Raw genomic sequence first — 19,101 nt, 5'->3', positions numbered from 1 at the left:
TAGAACTACAAAATTATCGTTTTTTTGCCTACACCTCCCATAACGTCTTTGAACGCAAGACTCGCGAGAATTAAAAAAGTGGCAACTCTTTTGCGCGTGCGCAATATCATTCGAAAACTCGCACGGTGAGCGACGCGGTGGAGGAGAAAGACGACGCAGAGAACAAAACACGCAATGGCGACGGCGGCGACAACAGCAGGCGGAACGGGCTCAGGCGGACCTGCTAGCGGCCTGGTCAGCGGCGGGAGTATGGTGGGACGGAAGAAGGACGGAGGTCCGTCCACGAAGTTCTGGGAAAGCTCAGAAACGATATCCCAGTTGGAGACGGTGCGTCTGTGGATCGGAAAGCACTACAAGAAGGTAAGCTAGCTGCTCTCCATTGATTTCTACGAAGGCCCGCGTCCCGCTGGCACAATGGATCGCTGCTGTTGTTTCTAGCTGCAGCCACACAAAACAAACTGCAGTTAAGACTTTGGCTGTGCGGTTAAACGTGGTGATTTGCGTCTAAGTAGCTGCTTGTAAATCACGTAAAGTGTAGCAGCAGGTTCGTGGGCTAATTTTACTTTAGCCCACTTTACCGTTAGCTAGCCAATTTAGCTAGCATTAGCTAACGGTACCAACCGCCCATTCAGCGAGGGAAGCGAGACGGAAATGTGTAAAATACAAACAAGCAGCCGTCTCCGGCCGCTCGGGTGATACATGCCGTATTCCTGTGTTCACAACATGCACGTTTATCAGCAGTGCAAGGGGTCCTAAAGGCTAACAACACCACGGGACACCGTGCAAACAGCGCCTACTGTTAGCTAACGTTACATGTCTGATGCCTAGCGTGGCTTTTTATTTTCGGCCAAATGCGGTTGTACGCAAACACCAAAATCAATTTAACCTGCGCCAAAAGCGGAGACATGTTTTGATTTGCAGACTAATTTCACACAGTGTTGAATTCAGTCAATACCACAACATAACACCGCTCTCCGCCGAGTTAGCCAGACAAAGAAGCGTCTTCCTGTCTTGTCATGCTTTCACCCCAACCCACTGACACACAAGCAAGACAAGACCGAGAACGGCGATGCGAGTTTACCAATGTCGCTCTGGAAAATATGATGAGACACAAATATGCGAGTCGCGTTTACAATTACATTTACTTTAGAGTTGGGTTTTATTAGCTGAAATAGAAAAGGTCGATTCGTTTTGTGGTTTATCGCCATAAGTAGGACGATGTCTGTGTTTATCTGATTCTTTCTTTTAGTGTGGGTTGCCCTATTTTATTTCATCCTTTACGTTTATTTATAGAATGGTGCAACAGCACAGTGGAGTGGAGATCAAGGAAATTATGACCTGTGTTATGTAGAATCATACAAAACAGAATGAATGTTCTCTGCTCTGTTGTCCATAAGCCAGACCCTGAATTTGTTGGAACTCCTGTTTGAATGACACTGACCTGGTGACCTTTATCAAATGTAACAAATTTAATCTGACCTAAATGTTAAATCAAAATTTAAAAAAGAAGTTAATTCAGAGAAGGTTCTGTAGGGTATTTTGTATTTAAATTGTTCTAAAGAATTAATTAATGGTTCTATTTGTCTGACAGTATGTCCAGAATGATTCCCCATCCAGTAAGTCATTGGCCGGCCTGGTGGTCCAGCTGCTGCAGTTCCAGGAGGATGCATTTGGGCGTAGGGTCAATAATCCTGCCCTCACCAAGCTACCAGTAAATAAAAATACACACATGTTTTTTGTGTTGTGATTTATACTTATCTGTTTTTCTGTACTTTACTCTAAATGCTCTGCATTTCTTCCTTTTTATTTGCAGGCCAAATGTTTTCTGGATTTTAAGGCAGGAGGTGCGCTTTGTCACATCTTGGGATCAGTCTACAAGTTTAAGAGTGAGCAGGGATGGTGAGTTGGCTTGTTGTTAAACAGTTCTGAAAAACAACACAGCGATGTTGGCACAGGTGTTTAATGCAGTCAGTGATGGTGGTCATTAGATAAGCTTTCGCTCAAAATTCTGCATTAAAAACATTGTTTTCTGCCAACCATTCCCAGGCGCCGGTTTGACCTCCAGAATCCCTCACGGATGGACAGGAACGTGGAAATGTTCTTAAATGTAGAGAAAAACCTGGTCCAGGTAAGACTTGTATTCTCCACCCATAAGCTGCTGTCAGGCAGTTTGATGGCTGTAGTTAATAATTACACAATCTACATCACATCTAAATCTTAAGTGCGATTGCTCTTATTGAAAAAGTTTCACGCTTTGAAAAATACTCCAAGAGCTAGTTTAGACCGAAATGTACAGTTAATGCTAGTCCATGTCTCGAATGCACATCGTTGAGTAACGTCACTATTGAGTGTTTTCTTTTTTTGTCTGCTGGAGTTTTTCATCATGTTAAATAGAAAAAATGATATTTGTTTGAATTCAGCTAAATGTTTCTCCACTTCTAGAACAACTGCTTGACTCGACCAATTGTCTTCCTGTCACCGGACATCGAGCAGAAACAGTCCAGTAAGCTCAAAGACATCATCAAAAGACACCAGGTACGATGCAGTCTGTAAGCAAAACTAGAAAAATAAAGATGTCAGTAGAGTTGAGTTACTGTGCTATATCTGTCACTTTAGTTGTTTAGTTATATTTTTCCTTCTGCAGGGCTCAATGACTGAAGATAAATCAAAGGCCACCCACCACATATATCCCTCCCCATCTCAGCAAGAAGAAGGTACGGTGTAACATGTTATGGCCTGCATAAATTTGTTATAAACATAAAATGTTTATTTGAGTTATATTATTGTTTATATAGTACTATAGTATTTAAGGATAGAAATTCCTGTCTGTCTGCAGAGGAGTGGCTTCGCCCTGTCCTGAGAAAAGACAAACAGGTGCTGGTGCACTGGGGTCTCTACCCAGACAGGTGAGTGCTCACTAGAACAGACACTCCTGTATTTTGATTCATTTCACAGGATTTAAACTTGTACATAATGAAAAACGTTCTGATGGCAGAATCTAAATGTATTTTGATTGCCTTTACCTTTTATTAATATCTGGGTGAACTTATACCATAGGTTAGTTCATTGTTGTGGTAAACACTCAATCATAAATGCTGTTATTCTAGCTATGATACCTGGGTATCAGCCGGTGAGGTAGATGGTGATGTGGAGGATCCACCCAACACAGACAGGGCCTGGAAGGTAGGAAATAACAAAGCAGCAAATATAATATGCAAATGGTTGAAAATAATAATAATAATAATAATAATAATAATAATAATAATAATAAACACTCTTTTCCCTACCAGGTTCACGCCAAGTGGGTTTTGGACACAGATGCCTTCAATGAGTGGATGAATGAGGAGGACTATGAGATGGATGAGAACAAGAAGCCAGTTTGCTTCCGCCCACGAATTTTCCCCAAGGAAGAGGAGGTAGGTGTTACTGTCTGCCAGTGTTAGCAGCATTTTTGAGAAAAGCTTATAGGAGATCTGGCACTAGTTCATCATCTGAACTGTTTCCCTAACTGAAACCATTAATAAAGACACTATAACATAAACAAAAAACGACCTGAAGCTGTGCTTTTAGAATGGGCTTATTTTACGGCTAGGAGTGTGTTTGCTGCTTTTGTTGCATGCGCTCTGTCCTGTGCTGTTGTCCTTTTCCTCTGTCTGCGTCTGGCCTCTGTCTGTTCCCATCCTTTCCTCATCTATGTCTAATTGATATCAGGGTTTCTGTTAGTGTTCACATTTTTTTTTTATTTTAGGAATTAAATCTTTGATTTACCACAGGACAAAACGTATGTGATTAAAATAAATTGACACAATTTGGCTCAGTTTTGAAGCTTTTTTTTTTAATGATTCCAATATGTTTTTCCTGTGGTGTATTGACTTACACCAGTGCTGTTTAATGCTGGGCTTTCAGCTACTGTCAGAATAGGCAGCTATGAGAGCAGAACCTGTTTGGTTCATTAATGTTGCTTTGCTTGTGTTTCGCTCGCTGAAATAATTTGAACTATTGAAATAAATCAAACTCAAGTATTGCATAACCTTTTTACCAATTTGTCTGGGACATAATATTTGTCAAATAGCATAAGTTGAATGAAGGTTTGTTTGGGTAAAAAAAGCTAAGAATTGTATACAGAAACCCTGGTAATCTCCTTCACTGCCACAGCATCCTCTCCCTTCCGTCGTTCTCCCACTGCTTCCCCTCCTTTTGTGTGCAAACGTTCCATCCTCTCATTCTGCGGCTCTTTCTCTCATCCTCCATCCCTCGCTCCATGCGCTGCACGGGGTTTATCTGATCAGTCTTCCCGTACACCTGATCGCAAGGAGCGCAAGGCTAATTCTGCCGGAAAGAAGAGGAGGCGCTCGCCCTCACCGCCCAGCACTCCTGCTGAGTCTCGCAAGAAGGGAGGAAAGAAAGGGTAAGGAGGCCAAAATTTCCCTATAAAATAGGATCTAAAAGAAAACAAATGGCATAAAACAATAAGTGCCATGTCCCAGGAACAAAGAAGAGATCTGAATTTGGCTCTAGTTCAGTGTTTTGTGGGTTTCTCTAATTAGATATCCTGAACCAGAGGCACAACGTTAAAGCTTTCACTTAGTTTTAACTAACCTAACCTATCGGTGCATCAGAAACCCAGGGTCTCAGTGGAAGCGTCGAGGTCACCGAGGTGAAGAGGAGGATACAGAGGAGGACATCACCAAGGACATGGACGATTCATCGGCTGGAGCCAGCATGGAGGAGGGCAGCGTGTCTAAAAATGGTAGATGACTCGAAACTGCATTCTGCATTTCTGCTGAGAGCCAGAAGAAAAGTAAAATGTTAATTCACTACTAAGTCATGACAGGACCAGTGAACCTTGAACAGATAGTAACCTAGTAAATAAAAGTATTAATGCTTCTAAGTCTAAGAATAAAGACCTTTTGTTTGCAATCGCAAACAGCATGTCAGAGCCAGGAAAGTAGGAAAACAGCTGGAGGACAAGTAATTTTTTTCCTTCTCTAATAATTTGAATTGAATGGACCTTGATTTTCTAAAGGTTCCCTTTGAACACCAAACGTACAGTCCTTACAAAAAGATGCTGTTTTTAGACTAAGTCCCATTTGCAGTGTCCCAGTTTTACGTTTTAGAAAAGCTTTCATTTTCTTCCAGCAGACACAATCAAGCAGTCTGGTAGTGACCTCTTTTGGAACACAGAGTATCGACACATGGCTTAATAAACTCTTGTTTAATTATTCTTGGTGTAATTTGTTTTCCATGTAAATTGACTGTTTTATATTTATCTTTTTCTCCTTGTCTTTACAGCCAGTTCAAAGAAAGACAACGAAAACACTCCAGTGAAAGGAGGAAATGTGGCCGACTTGGGTATGTGCCACATCCATGACTGACTGTATCACTATTAGTTATTTAAACATTTTAATTTTAAGTTTGGTTATTGATTATTTTGCAATGTGTCATGTAAAGTAAAATTCTTTTTTTATGGTTTTAGATGACATGGAAGATGAATCCATGGTTTCTGGTGGAAAGGTGAGATAATTATTAATTGTATAAAATTACTCAAATAATAAAAACAAAGTCCAATGTTCTTTTAATGTTTGACACACCTTTTGCAGGACGATGAGGAGCTGGGCAAAGCAGAGGTCAACCGACTGATAGACGCCGGGGAGGACAACGTAACTGAACAAACTCATCATATCATCATCCCCAGCTACGCTGCTTGGTTTGACTACAACTGGTAAGAGCTGAGTGACAAAACATTACTAAACAAGGTTTTAGATGGACTTTTTTTCATATTATACATTTCATCTTAAAACAAATAATTTGCTTAATACGAAGAACACTGTTAGGGAAATTGTTAGTTCCCTTTGTAAATCTTAAATGAAGCAGACACAAACAGTTGAGACCTTCTTCAGGATTTTACTTGCAAGGAGTGAGCAGTTTACAGCAAAGGCAACTTTTGCTCACTGAAGAGAACACAAGGATTCAGCTCATAATATGTATTGCATTCTGGGAGGTGCATAGTCACACAGTACGTGGGAAATATTTTCTGCACAAAGCAAGCATTAGGCTCATCAGATAAGGATGCTACACACCAGTACTCCCTATTTCTTGCAGAGCAGAAGGGAGAAAACCTCAAGGCTATGGCACAGTTGACGAGGCTTCAGCAAAATATGTTTCAATCATTAAATGCAGTATTTTTCCAACAAACACGTTTGCTTGAAAGATGTTCCTTTAATTGACGTTCAAAACTAGCATCGAGCAATCGATTCGTGGCACAGTCTACTTGTGATTGTTTAGGTGATAAACAATAATGTGATTTCTGTTTGAAAGTAATATTTGTCTTTTTGTTTTTTCAGTATTCATGAAATTGAGAGACGAGCACTACCAGAGTTCTTCAACGGGAAAAACAAATCTAAAACTCCAGAGATGTGAGCACACACCGAACCCCAAGCCTGTGTGTTTCAATTTAAAGTGTTTGAAAGTAACACGTCTCGTCCTTGTTGTGGTTCTTCTCTAAAACAGATATCTGGCCTACCGTAACTTCATGATTGATACTTATCGGCTAAACCCTCAAGAGTATCTCACTTCCACCTCCTGCCGTAGGAATTTGGCTGGGGATGTGTGCGCCATCATGAGGTAAACATGTGCATGAATGGTGCCGTTAGCTGTCACTTTGCTGTCCTCACAACAGCTGTGGAATTTTATTTGCACAAATACAGACTGCTGGAACCGCTAAGCAAACTAAATATGTCACTACTATGGATTGCTTTATTATGGACTGGGTGCAGTTAAATTAATGTGAATAGTTAGGGTGAAGAATAGTAAATGCTTTGTTCTCACCAGGGTGCACGCATTCTTGGAGCAGTGGGGTTTGGTGAACTATCAGGTTGACTCAGAGAGTCGCCCGTTGCCCATGGGCCCCCCACCCACACCCCACTTCACAGTGCTGGCAGACACGCCATCTGGGCTCATGCCCTTGAACCACCGACCTCCACCGGTAAGAAAACTTCAGCAACATTACCTGAATAATCAAAAGCAAATGGAAATCCAGTCAATTAAACTGGCCAAAAGCTTTAAAATGTGTTTATTCATCTCCATGTACCACAGCAGTGTTACAACAGCATTGTTATGTTTTGTCCAGATTCCTCCTCCACAGATCATGCCTAACTTTGGAGATAAAAGCAAAGAGAAGCCAATTGACCTGCAGAACTTTGGTCTCCGCTCCGATCTCTACAAAAAAGCTGCCAAGGTCAGCTCAGCTCACTTAACAGTGCATCATACGACTGTATCTTCTGGTCTAATGGGATGATTTACCACCAAGGACAATAACAAGTTTAATAAAAAAATGTTCCCTTTTTTGACAGAAAATTTGGCAAATGCATATTTTTCTGATAACTGTTTTTTGTTTTCAGGGAAAAGCTGCGACCTCCACCAGGGAATGGACCGAGCAGGAGACTCTGTTGCTCCTAGAGGTGAGTCATGTGCGGTAAAAGAGTTGAAGTGACAGCCCTACTCATTCGGTATAGTTACTGAACATTGCTCACACTAACTGAAGTATTCAGACTAAATCTTATTTGTTAACAGGCCCTGGAGATGTACAAAGATGACTGGAACAAAGTGTCTGAGCATGTTGGTTCGCGGACCCAAGATGAGTGTATATTGCACTTCTTGCGGCTTCCCATTGAGGACCCTTACCTGGAGAGCACCGAATCCTCTCTAGGTCCTCTGGCCTACCAGCCTATACCTTTCAGCCAGTCTGGAAACCCCGTCATGAGCACAGTAGCGTTCCTGGCCTCTGTAGTCGACCCCAGAGTGGCATCTGCTGCTGCTAAAGCTGCACTAGGTGAGAGCTGAAGACCAGCCATGCAGCTGGGGAATGTTTTTATCCTAAAGCAAATTAATAAATGTAATAAATGTTTGCAGAGGAGTTTTCCCGTGTGCGTGAGGAGGTGCCTGCTGAGCTGGTTGAGGCGCATGTGAAAAAGGTACAGGAGGCAGCCAAGAGCACAGGAAAGGTTGACCCCACCTTTGGCCTGGAGAGCAGCGGCATAGCAGGCACTGCCCCAGAGGAGCCGGAGAAGACCGGTGAGTCACCGGGGACATGGGGTTAAATCTGATTCACAGGTTGGGCTAGGTTTGTGTGCAGTGATGTGTGCTGCCACTGGAGGGCAGTAGATGACGGCAGTGAACCAGATTTCAGAGTAGGGAGCTACAACTTTGATGCTGAATTAGCTCCCAGTATGCTTCATGGCCTGTCTGTCTTTTTCCTCACCTCGCTGTTTTACCTGATGTCATTGGCTATTTTCAGCTTTGTATGAGGTCTTTTTTTGAGGAGGATGCATGTCTGAGCCTTGACCAACTGACATGTGAGCACTACAGGAATATTGGTTTGTGCACATGCGTTCGAATAGTGCGTGGTAACCAGTGGATTAAAACAACAGTGGCAGATGGGTCAGGGGAGTGGGAGGAGGGGATGCAGAAACTGGGTCATCGCTCTACCGTGTGCTTATCTCTTTCTCTCCATTTTGCTCTGCTTTCTTGAAATATTCCTCCTTCTCACAGTCTCTTTCACTTTTGCTCACATCCTCTCGCCCACATGCTCCATCCCACGCACAATACCAATCACTTATTATACCTGAATTAATGCTCTCTGGAGCCACAGATGCAATCAATAAGTTTAAATGTGTTCGGCGCATCACTCAGCCTCTAGCACACACAACGTGTACAAACCCTTAACACACGCTCAAGTGCACCCATGACATAGTTTAACACTCCCAGTACACATGGATTTAACTGGCTGTGTGTGTTTTTGTCATTTGTGTGTTTCCACACATCATGCCCTCCCCATGGGCCCATTGGCCTGAAAGGCTTTTAACCTTAATTTCCTCTTCACGTTTTCTGCCCTTTACCACCAAATATGCTTGAATTCAAACAGGACAATTTAGAACTGCTTTACAAATGTATTTGCAATTTACAGGTGTGATGATAATAACAATACACGTTTTTTTGTCACTTGCAGAAACCACAGAACCAGAGAAGATGGACACAGACTCAGACTCCCAGCAGGCAGACAAAGTAAGACCACCTCCTAATAGTTACTACTGTAACGCTCTGCCTTCCACTGCAGGCATCTTTTTTTTGTAAATCTGTGTAATTTGTTTCAGTATTTTTAAATTAGGATAGAATGTGATAAAATATCAGACATATTAATACCAGTCAAGATTTTTTATTACTTGATTAATGTTTCCTTTTCACAATTTGTTGAATGTTTCCACTTCTTACTTTGTGAAAGTTTTTCCTCTTCTTTCTGCTTTAAAAAAAGGCCCAAGGGCTCAATTAAATGGCATTTACTGACATTGTCCCCACTCAGCTGGGTGACATGATGGATTCGCTGATGGCTTCCTCATTAGCATCCATTAACGGGTGTCTGACACTTTGTCCAGATGACTTTGATTGCCCTCCAAACAGAATAAGGGTCACAGAACCACCCTTTATTATAGTTTCTTTGTCCATCACAACATTTATCAGTTGGATTTTTTGTGAATGGTGTTTGAAAGCTACTTAAATTTTGTCCTTGTTTTGTGAACATGTTTATTCTGTATTTAAAAAGACTGTGCCACATTTTTTCTTTTCTTAATTAAAATTCCACCAGTGACTTAGTTTCTGTCATTTTTCTTTAGCCTGAATTGAAGGATGAGGCCGAGAAGCCCAGCGAGTCTGCAGAGAAAGCCGAAAAGACGGAGGCCACAGAAAAGGTGAAGAAGGAGGGAGCAGAGGCAGCGGAACGGGAGGAGGAGAGTGAAGAGCGAGTGGAGGCAAAGGCAGCGGCACCAGGTAACTCTCAGTGAGGTCGCCTGCTGAATTATTCCTTTGTTAATCAAGACTAGTAGGAGGCATTTTAATAAATGCAACAGTTGTACAGTTTTTTTGTTAAACGCAAAAAATCATAAAGATTTATCTCTTCCCCTCTCAGAAAAAGACAAAGATGAGGCGATGGAGACGTCATCTTCCGAACAGGAGAAGGATAAAGAGGAGAAATCAATTCCAGAGGAGGGAGATGAGAAGAGGAAGAAGTTGGAGCATGACATCGGAGAGGGGAATATCGCCACCGCAGCCGCTGCAGCTCTGGCGTCTGCAGCTACTAAAGCCAAGGTACAGGAGCTTAGCTTTAGGTTTTTGATTTAAACTAGGTTTGTGTTTATGTCTACTATTGATAATGTTCTGTTAGTGGGTAAATCTGTTAAAGTGGAATATTCAAGATGTGGGGTATCATTGACAGCATAATAGCAAATTCTGGGGATAAAATTGTATTTGTTGTATTTGATAATGGCTGACTGCATTTGGTTCTAACCATGTACTTCACTCTGTCTTGTCAGCACTTGGCAGCAGTTGAGGAGAGAAAGATTAAATCTCTGGTTGCTCTCCTGGTGGAGACGCAGATGAAGAAGCTGGAGATCAAGCTGAGACACTTTGAAGAACTTGAGACCATTATGGATCGAGAGAAAGAGGCTGTAAGTCCAAATTAATCCTGAACTTTAGATTAAGTCTGGATATTATCATCCAGTTATGAGTCTATGCAACTAAAAGTATTTTAACTCTGAATAATAATAATAATTCTAAGACCAAGTAAAAACTACAAGTCAGAAAGTTGACTTAAAGTTGCCAGAAAGTTGGGAAAATTGAGCTTTCATCATCAATTATTGACAGATGTGGTATAACAGGAAAATTGAATATACATTTTTAGAATTGCAGCTTTTACCGTATCCTAAAACTACTTGAATTGAAAGTAGTAAATATTTAAAGTTCATCTGCAAGTGTTGACCACTGAACAAGTTGCTACCCACTTGATTCACGTCCTCTAAAGGGAGTGAGGAGACACAGAGTAACTTGTGAGGAAGTTGAGCTGGAAATAAAGCAGCAGTGGAGTGAGACTCTACAGGCCGATGAATGACTCTGCTTTGTCTGTGTTTGTGTCCCTGAACAATCCCAGGAGACTCCATTGAGGTTTAAGCTGTACTTAGTTGAGGCATTGGGAATGCACCTCAGTTCTACACCTGTAACTAGTGTGATACACGGTCTGTCCTTACATTTCTATAGATTGTTACCAGGTCTGAGCTGCTAACATACCTAAAAAGCCATTACACACTGGACCATTAATAAATTTGACAAACCTCTACTTTGATGAATATCGTCTTAGACAAAGGAATCTGTGTAAGGATCTTTTTATCTTTCAAGACTTGGCCCATTGTTATAATATACAATTGTAATATATGTATATTCGCGGACTGTTTTATGCTCTTGCCGTGATCAAACATTAATACTTACGTATGCATCTCTGCAGTGTAGGATGTCTGCCCTCGGGTGGATCAGAACCGCAGTGCCCACTAGTCTCCCGTTCACCCACCACTTGTCAGATGGTGTCAGCCACTTGTTCTTGAGGTTTATTAGGACAAATGGCTTCATCTAGTCTCATTTTCCTGCTCTTTCTCTGTACAGTTGGAGCTTCAGCGGCAGCAGCTGCTCACTGAGCGTCAGGCTTTCCACATGGAGCAGCTCAAATACGCCGAGATGAAGGCGAGGCAACAGATGGAGCAGCAAGCTGCTGCCGCCGCTGCAGCAGCCGCACAGGCCCAAGGACAGGGCCAAGCGCCCGGGTCTGGACCCCACCCTGGACCCCCTCCACCAGGCATGCACCCTGGAGGGCCCATGCCCCACCACGGAGGACCGCCCTCCCACCACGGAGGACCCCCTCCCCATCATGGAGGGCCCCCACCAGGCGCTGCCATGCACCCTGGCTACCCCCCCATGGGTCATCACCCAATGGCCCCCCACCACCCAGGACAAACAGGTGAGAGTCAGAAATGGAGGCTGCTGCTGTATATAAATAATGGAAAAGGTTTAAAGTGAATCCTTTCATGGTAATGCCTCACTTTCTTCAATACAGGGCCGATGGGACCCGGCCAGCCCCTCCCTGGGCGAATGATGCCCGGGCCTCCCTCTGCCGGCCCTCCACCCGGTGGCATGCCTCCCATGATTCCCCCCCGCCACCCTGGAGCCCCCAACGGCATGTGTGAGTACACATCTGCAGGCTTTCCTCTTCCTTTGACTTGTATTTACAGCATTTACCTCAGTGTAATGTTGTAAGTTAATATTCACCCTTGTGGTTTAGTTTGGTGCTGTGTACACTGTTTATTCACCAAAACTGTATATTTAAAACTGAAGCCTTTTCTTAAATGTAATATTTACACCCCAACTTAAATAAAAGTTTCTGGGAATTGAACTGAAACTGCTGCAGCTGCTGGTAAAGGTTTAAGTCGTTGCTATTCAAGCATTACATAAACACAGGATGTAGTTTGCATTCATGATTTAACCACGTTGACTCTAGTCACTCAAAATATTAAACCCAAACATGCTGATGAATTTAAATAGGACAATTTAATGCAGTTTGCATTTGACAGCTGTGTTCCAGCTTCTGTTTGAGCTGTGGCTTGTTTTCCACTTTTATTCTAGGCTTCTTATTAAAGTTGTCCTTCTCCTCTATGAGAGGAGCTGTTATTTGCGCTAAACATGAAATTGCAGCCAATCAGCCTTGCAGCAAAAATCTCTGCCCAGTGAAGCAATTTAGATTAACTGAACGCAGAACAGAATGAATTTTGAATCATTTTCCAAGTAATACTTTTAATGAATAGAAAACATATGCCTAACAGATGCGTATGACCTTTGACATTTACGGAGTCCTGCCCCACACTCTCATGTTGTCCCTCGTATGTCATGTCATCTAATTGCAGCTTCTTTGCTCCTTCCAGACCCAGGCCCACCACCCACGCAGCCTGAAGCGTTGCCTCCGGCTCCTGTGGGTCCACCAGTGCCCCCCAGTGGACGAGTAGCTGACAACTAAGACCTACACACACAAAAGCACACAAACACGCATACTAACTTGATTTCAAACCTCTGCCCCCTTTTGATGGCCTTTGCTACTGGCTCGTTTTTCCCCCCTCATCACTAAAATAGCGTAAAGGCAAGACACACACATACACTCAGGGTTCAGTAGCAAGGACAACCCAATATTTTCCACACATCCAGACTTCCTCTCAGGGCACAGCAGCAAGGCTTGTCTAGTAATAAACACTGTTTTCTGCTCTGTTGGGCTGAATGGAGGCTGGACATAATGACTCTGTACAGAAAACACGCCACGAGACGGGACAGATAAGCTGTCTGCTCTGCCTCTCTTCTGTTTCTAGTGCGGTTTTAAATGGCACTGTAACTTCTCCGGTCGGTCTCTCCTTGACACGCACCTCTTCTCGTCTGGTGCCTCTTTCTCCAAACCAAACGTTAGGGGAGCTAGTGAGAGCAGAGGGCCAGGTAAAGTGTGTGTGTGTGTGTGTGTGTGTGTGTGCGCGCGTGTGCTGAGCATCATGAGCTGTAACAGAAACACGAATCAAGCTGTAATATAAATAAAACACGCAGAGAGGCCTCTCCCACCCTCGCTCTTGTCCTGTCCAGTATCTACCTCTCGCTCCTCTTTAATGATACACTGTAAACTCTGTGTGTGTGTGTGTGTGTGAGAGAGAGACTGGGGCTGTAGTGGTGGTTCAGATTTCTGCCTTCTTTCACCAGTTTGTGCCTCCATTCATTTTATCATGAACATGATTTTTTAAAAAGTTTTCTGTCATATTTGCTTTTAAGGATATTGTCAGGAAGAACATGGTCCATCATAAGTTGACAACGCAAACCAGGTCATCTCACAGTGATGAGATGATGTTGGTGGGTTTGGGTCTTTCCACTGGGTTTTTGAATAGACAAAGTCTGAAGTCTGCAGCCAGGACCATTTCGATGGACACAAACTGGGTCTGAGTGGAAGGACAGAGTGACGAACGGCCACCATTGCTTCTCTCCCGCACAGTAACACACGCAGACAGGTGAACTAAGCTGAGGCTCACACTGGAGGCTGCACGCATGCGTCCCACCACACGTCCCTGGGCGGCTGCACACACGCAGACACACACTGTCCTGCTGAGCTTGCTGACTGTTGCAGCCACACGCTGTGAACCATGCTCTTCCTCGGCGCAGTGGGCTTCTAGATGGTTTTAGGTGCTGATACCGTAGCTGCCCCCCTCCCCCACGCCTAGTGTTGCCTACCTCGCTAAGCCCCCCTCACTCACATCCTTCACCCGCTAACATTTGCTTCTTAGCCACGTTAAAACATAGCAATAGCCCTGCTCCTGTGTTTTAACCCATCTATGGTCCTTACACTGAAGATGAGACCGACGAGACGCCATCAGGACGTTTAGTTCCTGCAGTAGGTGACATGTGTAAATAGGGGCACAACCACTGAGCATTAGTTTCAGGAGCTGGAAGCAGTTTATCAACTTTTTGGTCCTAGCACATCAGATCTGTTTTGTTTGTCAGCTGCTCAGTGTTCCTCCATTATAATTGCGGAATCACTTGTTTTTCACCTTTTTAGTGTGTTGAGGTTTGCTGTGAAATAAAGTTTCCAGCTGCTTTTCATCAGGGTTGTGCTTTCTTTGCCATGTGATCAATTTCTGTTCACATTTCAAGTTCAGTTTATTAGTATTTGACGAATTCAAACAGCCACGTTGGCTCTAAGCTGAAGTAAACGGCTGTTGGTTTAAAGGGTAATAACCCCCCCCCCCCCCCCCCCCAGCACTGTTAGTACCTCTGCTACCTCTTCCTCACTCATCTGCTAGCTACCTCTTCTAGAAGTGTTCCTCTCGCTCTCTGCTACCTCTCTGCCGCCCCTGCGCTACCTCTCGTCTCTTTGGTTTCGTTGCCCGTGCGACTGCTGCATCACTGACTGTTGCCTGTCAGAAGAAGACAAAGCGCCAGCGCTCGTCCAGTCTTTGACTCTCACTCATTCACAGCGCCCTCCTTCCCCATTCAGCATCTTTCCAGGCTTCTTATGTAATATTGCTTAAATATAAAAGTCCCCTCACATATTATCTTTAATCTATGCTTTTTGTGCTTATGGTAATGTATTTTTAAGGAGAAGTTTTGTGTAGATGGACGTTATCTGTTCTTTGGAAGTTTGTAGCATTTGTTTTCCTTTTTTATTTTGTATGGGGTCTGTTGGTACTTGGACCTAGACACTGTAATAAACTTGTTTTGTATGATGTGGATGTCTCGGTTCTTGGACGCCTTTTCCTCACTTCTTCAGACAGTAAGCGGTCGTAACCCTCTGCCTTCTGCTCTGAGATTTACTGAGCGCAAGATGAGGCATCGACCTGTTGGATGTCAGCGCTGTGTCGTGTTCTGTTGGGTTTGGAACCACGGACTCTTGACTCTCATCAGACCTGGTTCAGGAACTGCAAGCAGCTTGATTTACTGCATCTACTCATCCAGGTGATGGCGCCTGACAGTGAAGGTCTGAGGAGGACGTGGACCAGAGGTACAACACGTTTCTCTCTCCTCTGTAATTCATAGTAATGTGTTTTTAAGACCTAGTCTCCAAAAATAGGTTTTCCCATTTCAAGACATAAGTGTCAAAAATAAACACGACTCCAGTAGAACATAAGCAAAAATAAAGTATGAACCTATTCATTATGAACTTTCACATTTTGCCAGTCACTTTTTACAAGCTGAAGCTCGACTGGTTGTAACTAACTGTTCTGCTCCAGGTGGAGGCTGGATTATCTGCTCTCTGCCTTTGTTTTGGGATTAGGGGCATCATTTCCAAACATCTGCACTGTATACGGTCTGAAGGACTGATGACATCACCGGCCGTGGAGCACTGCCCAGCGTTTCCTTCTCACTGGGGAGGAAGCTGATGTCCACTCACATCTCGTCTTTTTCTCGTGTTCAGTAGTTGCAATGAGCAGCAGCTTGTGAACAGGCGACATCTGTCAAGTCTGAGGTACTTGGTTTGAAAAATTAAGCACATGTCTGTCTCTATTTTTAAGAGCAAATGTCTGGACAAAACCTCAGGTACCAACCTCAACCATACGGTATTGAACCGAGTTCAAATTAAATTTCCATCTTGCGTGGGTCAGAATAACATGAGTCCTGTATAAAACCTAATCCCGACGGACAGCTCTGTAATCTGGCGCGAGGAGGGATTTCTCCGACCGGCAGATTGACCACGAGGATGTTACTGAGAGGGATGAGACAAGGGGCCAGAGGGCGATTACACCCACGCTGGGGGGCGGGGTGGGGGTGAGGATGGGGGTGAGGATGGGGGCGAGCATGTGGTGAAAGGGCTTTATTTTTGTGCCAGATTAGCAGAGACGAGGACGTCGCTCTTGCAGCTTTGTGGGAGCAGTGATGGTGCAGACACGGCCTCGTTTTAACCCTTTGACTCCATCACTGATGCTGTTTCCTCCTGAGGGTCCAGCTCATGGAGGACGCTCAGCAACCTGGAGAGCGTGAGGAGTGGCTGAGGTCAGAACAGGTGCCAGACAGACTCCAGACATCGACCTGTCGGCATTTCGCTGACTCTGACTGAAGGCTTGAATGTTTTACACAAGGGCACAAACCCTGACCTCCATCTACAACACACAGTCTGTCACAGAACTGCTGATGTATAGGTTCAGGTTTGAACTCGTGTCATACGTTATTGACCTAGAAAACTAGCTCTAAAAAGAAAAACACCTCATTAATTTGTTATTACTGCTCTTAAGCAGCAGAAAGGGAAGTTGTCTGATATAATGAAAGCATTATCACAGTTAGTTAGTTGGTTACACACCACCTTCCAGCTGCTCCTCCAGCTGTAATATGCGTTCACTCCATGTTTATTCTCTGCGCTCTGGCCACTGCGTTTGTTGACTTCTGTCCTGATGGACGTCACATGGAAACCTCCTCTTCTCTTCCACGTCAGTGTGATTAGCACTCGAGTGCCACGAGACAAGTCGTTGCAGAGCCACAGGTTCAGGCTAAGTCAGTGCTGGCGGCTAAAAATGACCTGCGTTGCATCATCCTGGCGTCTGAAATGAGAAGAGGTGCTCAGACCCTAAATGGACACAGTGGAGGTGGATGTGACTCACTGAGATCATGGTGTTCATCAGTCTCAGCCAGAATCCAGTTCAAAGACAGACATTAGACCAGAAGCACGTGAAGCAGCAGGAACTAGACCAGATCCGGTTCCAGACAGAACCATTATAGAACAACTCTGTTTCTATCATTAAATCTTGTCTCGTCTAATCTCTTCTGGTGTCGCGTTAATGTAGTTGTAAATAAATATGGCCCCTTATCATTAGTGTGTCCTACAGCCTAGTGTCGACATCTTGGCTCCTTCGCTGTTCTCTCTAATCGCATGATGCATCTTCATAATTCATCTGACAGACTCACAAGCAGTAAATGACGTTACACAACTTTAATAAAACAAGTATCACAATCCTCATCAAACTCCAACTCCACTCAAGTCCTGAAAAGGGCCGATGGAGCCTCACTGCACGTTTCCCATAGAGGGACATGTGCTGTGTAAGTCAACGGCATCTTCTCTCCAAACGTTTCATAATTAACTTGGCTGCTTCAACCTCTCACATCTGCACTGAATCTGCCACCAGTGATGAGCTTCACGTGTCTGAATTCAAGCATTCCCTCTTCATCTGTCAGCGCCTCCTCTGACCTCTCTTCACCTGTAGTCTTCACCCTTCACTTCATATTTTTAGCAATGCTAGCAGATGTGTATCTGTTGTTCTGCTGAGAGAGGAAATACTGCAGCTGCTGAGTGGAATGCTTTGAATGTAAATGTTGGAAACTGTACCTGAGTCAGACCTGGGAGGAAGGAAGAGGCCAGAGGGCGTCGTCAGCCTGAAATCATCAGCCTCAGTGTGAACGTCAGGACGTGTGTGCACCCTTCAGCGCGTCTCCCTTTAAAGCCGCCTTTTGTAAAATGAATTTGACACGAGCTGATTAATAACCTGACCTTCACACCTTGACAGCGAAGTAAGAGAAAAAACGGCAGAAATAAGCACTTAGAATCCTCGTTTCCTCCTCACCTTCAAAGAAGCAGCTTTTATTGTGTGGTTTTGACGCGATCAGACTCATTGCAGTGATGTGTGTGGAGGCACAGACTGGAACGCTGCTTTATCTGCTCACTGGACTCAACGCATCTGAGTCGCGAGTCAGAAAATCACTTTTATCAAAATGTCTTCCGCACACATTGTGTAACAGGATCATGGGTGTTTGCTCATGTTCATTGAATGTCTACCTGCTGAGGCTCAGATGAGCAGTAAACGCTGGAGCGCCTGTGTCTTCGTACGAGCCGATACAATGGTGTTTTCCAGGTTAGGAGCTTCTTGATTTGCTCTTGTTTCAGTCACTGCTTGCGTTTTGCGTCTGGCTGCATCCAGCTGTGCGACCTACAGCTGCTGCATCCCTGCCCTTTTGTTGGAGGAGGCTGTTGCTATAGCGACGGCTCCACAGTTGCCGCTGATGAGCCAGTGGTACCCAGCATTCAGCCCGATGCGTTGATGTGAGGCTTCATTGTTGCTGTAGGTGCTTTTTATCACAAACTCAACCACCTGCACTGAGATGTTTAATTAGAAATGTGTCAGATAAACAGACGACGTGACGATAAAAAGCAATGACAACAAGGACGTGATTCAGTCCTGACCGAACAGATTACATCATAAGCCTTACGTACTTCATAATATGAGCAGAGCATCTAGTGTAAGAAATGTTTAAAAGGTAATTTGTCTTTAATCCGACTGATGAGAGGATGTGAGTTTTGTGTCTAAAATGAACGGAGGTGGATTAACTGCAATCTGTACAGCTTCTAGATCAAATCTGTGGAAGTCGCCTTCGTTGTGTTGATGCTACAAACCCCAGCGATCATCTATTTTTCAGGGTGTGTGTGATCATGCATGTTTTTATTGCTGACATTTCTCGGCTGCATCCCTATAAGGTCATAACGTGTGTGTGTGTGTGTGTGTGTGTGTGTGTGTGTGTGTGTGTGTGTGTGTGTGTGTGTGTGTGTGTGTGTGTGTGTGTGTGTGTGTTCGTGTTCTTTCTAACTCTTATGTGCCAAGTGTGTGACTTTGCGTGTGTCATGAAAAATGGAGGAGTCTGAAGTAGGGCAGCGGTTCACAGCTCCACGGGGGCCGTGGGGTGAAGGAGCCCCCCCCCCCCTCCCCTTTCTCACCCGGCTCTGCTCTG

General features: G+C 44.1%; 1 protein-coding gene across 2 annotated transcripts; it reads left to right on the top strand.

The window, feature by feature from the left end:
• The first annotated feature begins 110 nt into the window (after window positions 1–110).
• On the top strand, window positions 111–15,119 carry smarcc1a (SWI/SNF related, matrix associated, actin dependent regulator of chromatin, subfamily c, member 1a). Of its 2 annotated transcripts, none has more exons than XM_029129653.3 (28): window positions 111–360; window positions 1,592–1,711; window positions 1,814–1,899; window positions 2,047–2,128; window positions 2,443–2,535; window positions 2,645–2,714; window positions 2,837–2,906; window positions 3,108–3,183; window positions 3,291–3,416; window positions 4,314–4,408; window positions 4,620–4,750; window positions 5,293–5,352; window positions 5,477–5,514; window positions 5,601–5,722; window positions 6,345–6,416; window positions 6,511–6,624; window positions 6,832–6,985; window positions 7,130–7,237; window positions 7,401–7,460; window positions 7,573–7,831; window positions 7,912–8,073; window positions 9,008–9,063; window positions 9,669–9,822; window positions 9,962–10,140; window positions 10,365–10,499; window positions 11,485–11,836; window positions 11,933–12,058; window positions 12,795–15,119. In XM_029129653.3, the coding sequence occupies exons 1-28, from the start codon at window positions 175–177 to the stop codon at window positions 12,884–12,886; spliced, it is 3,378 nt and encodes a 1,125-aa protein (XP_028985486.1). In that variant the 5' UTR covers window positions 111–174; the 3' UTR covers window positions 12,887–15,119. The 2 variants fall into 2 exon arrangements, with proteins under 2 accessions (XP_028985486.1, XP_028985485.1); XM_029129652.3 differs by having other exon boundaries at window positions 112–360; window positions 4,290–4,408.
• The last annotated feature ends 3,982 nt before the right edge of the window (window positions 15,120–19,101 follow it).

Source organism: Betta splendens, chromosome 16, assembly GCF_900634795.4.
Source record: "Betta splendens chromosome 16, fBetSpl5.4, whole genome shotgun sequence".
Classification (NCBI taxonomy): domain Eukaryota; kingdom Metazoa; phylum Chordata; class Actinopteri; order Anabantiformes; family Osphronemidae; genus Betta; species Betta splendens.
Note: the sequence above shows the minus strand (reverse complement) of the source record. Positions and strands in the feature narration are given on the sequence as shown.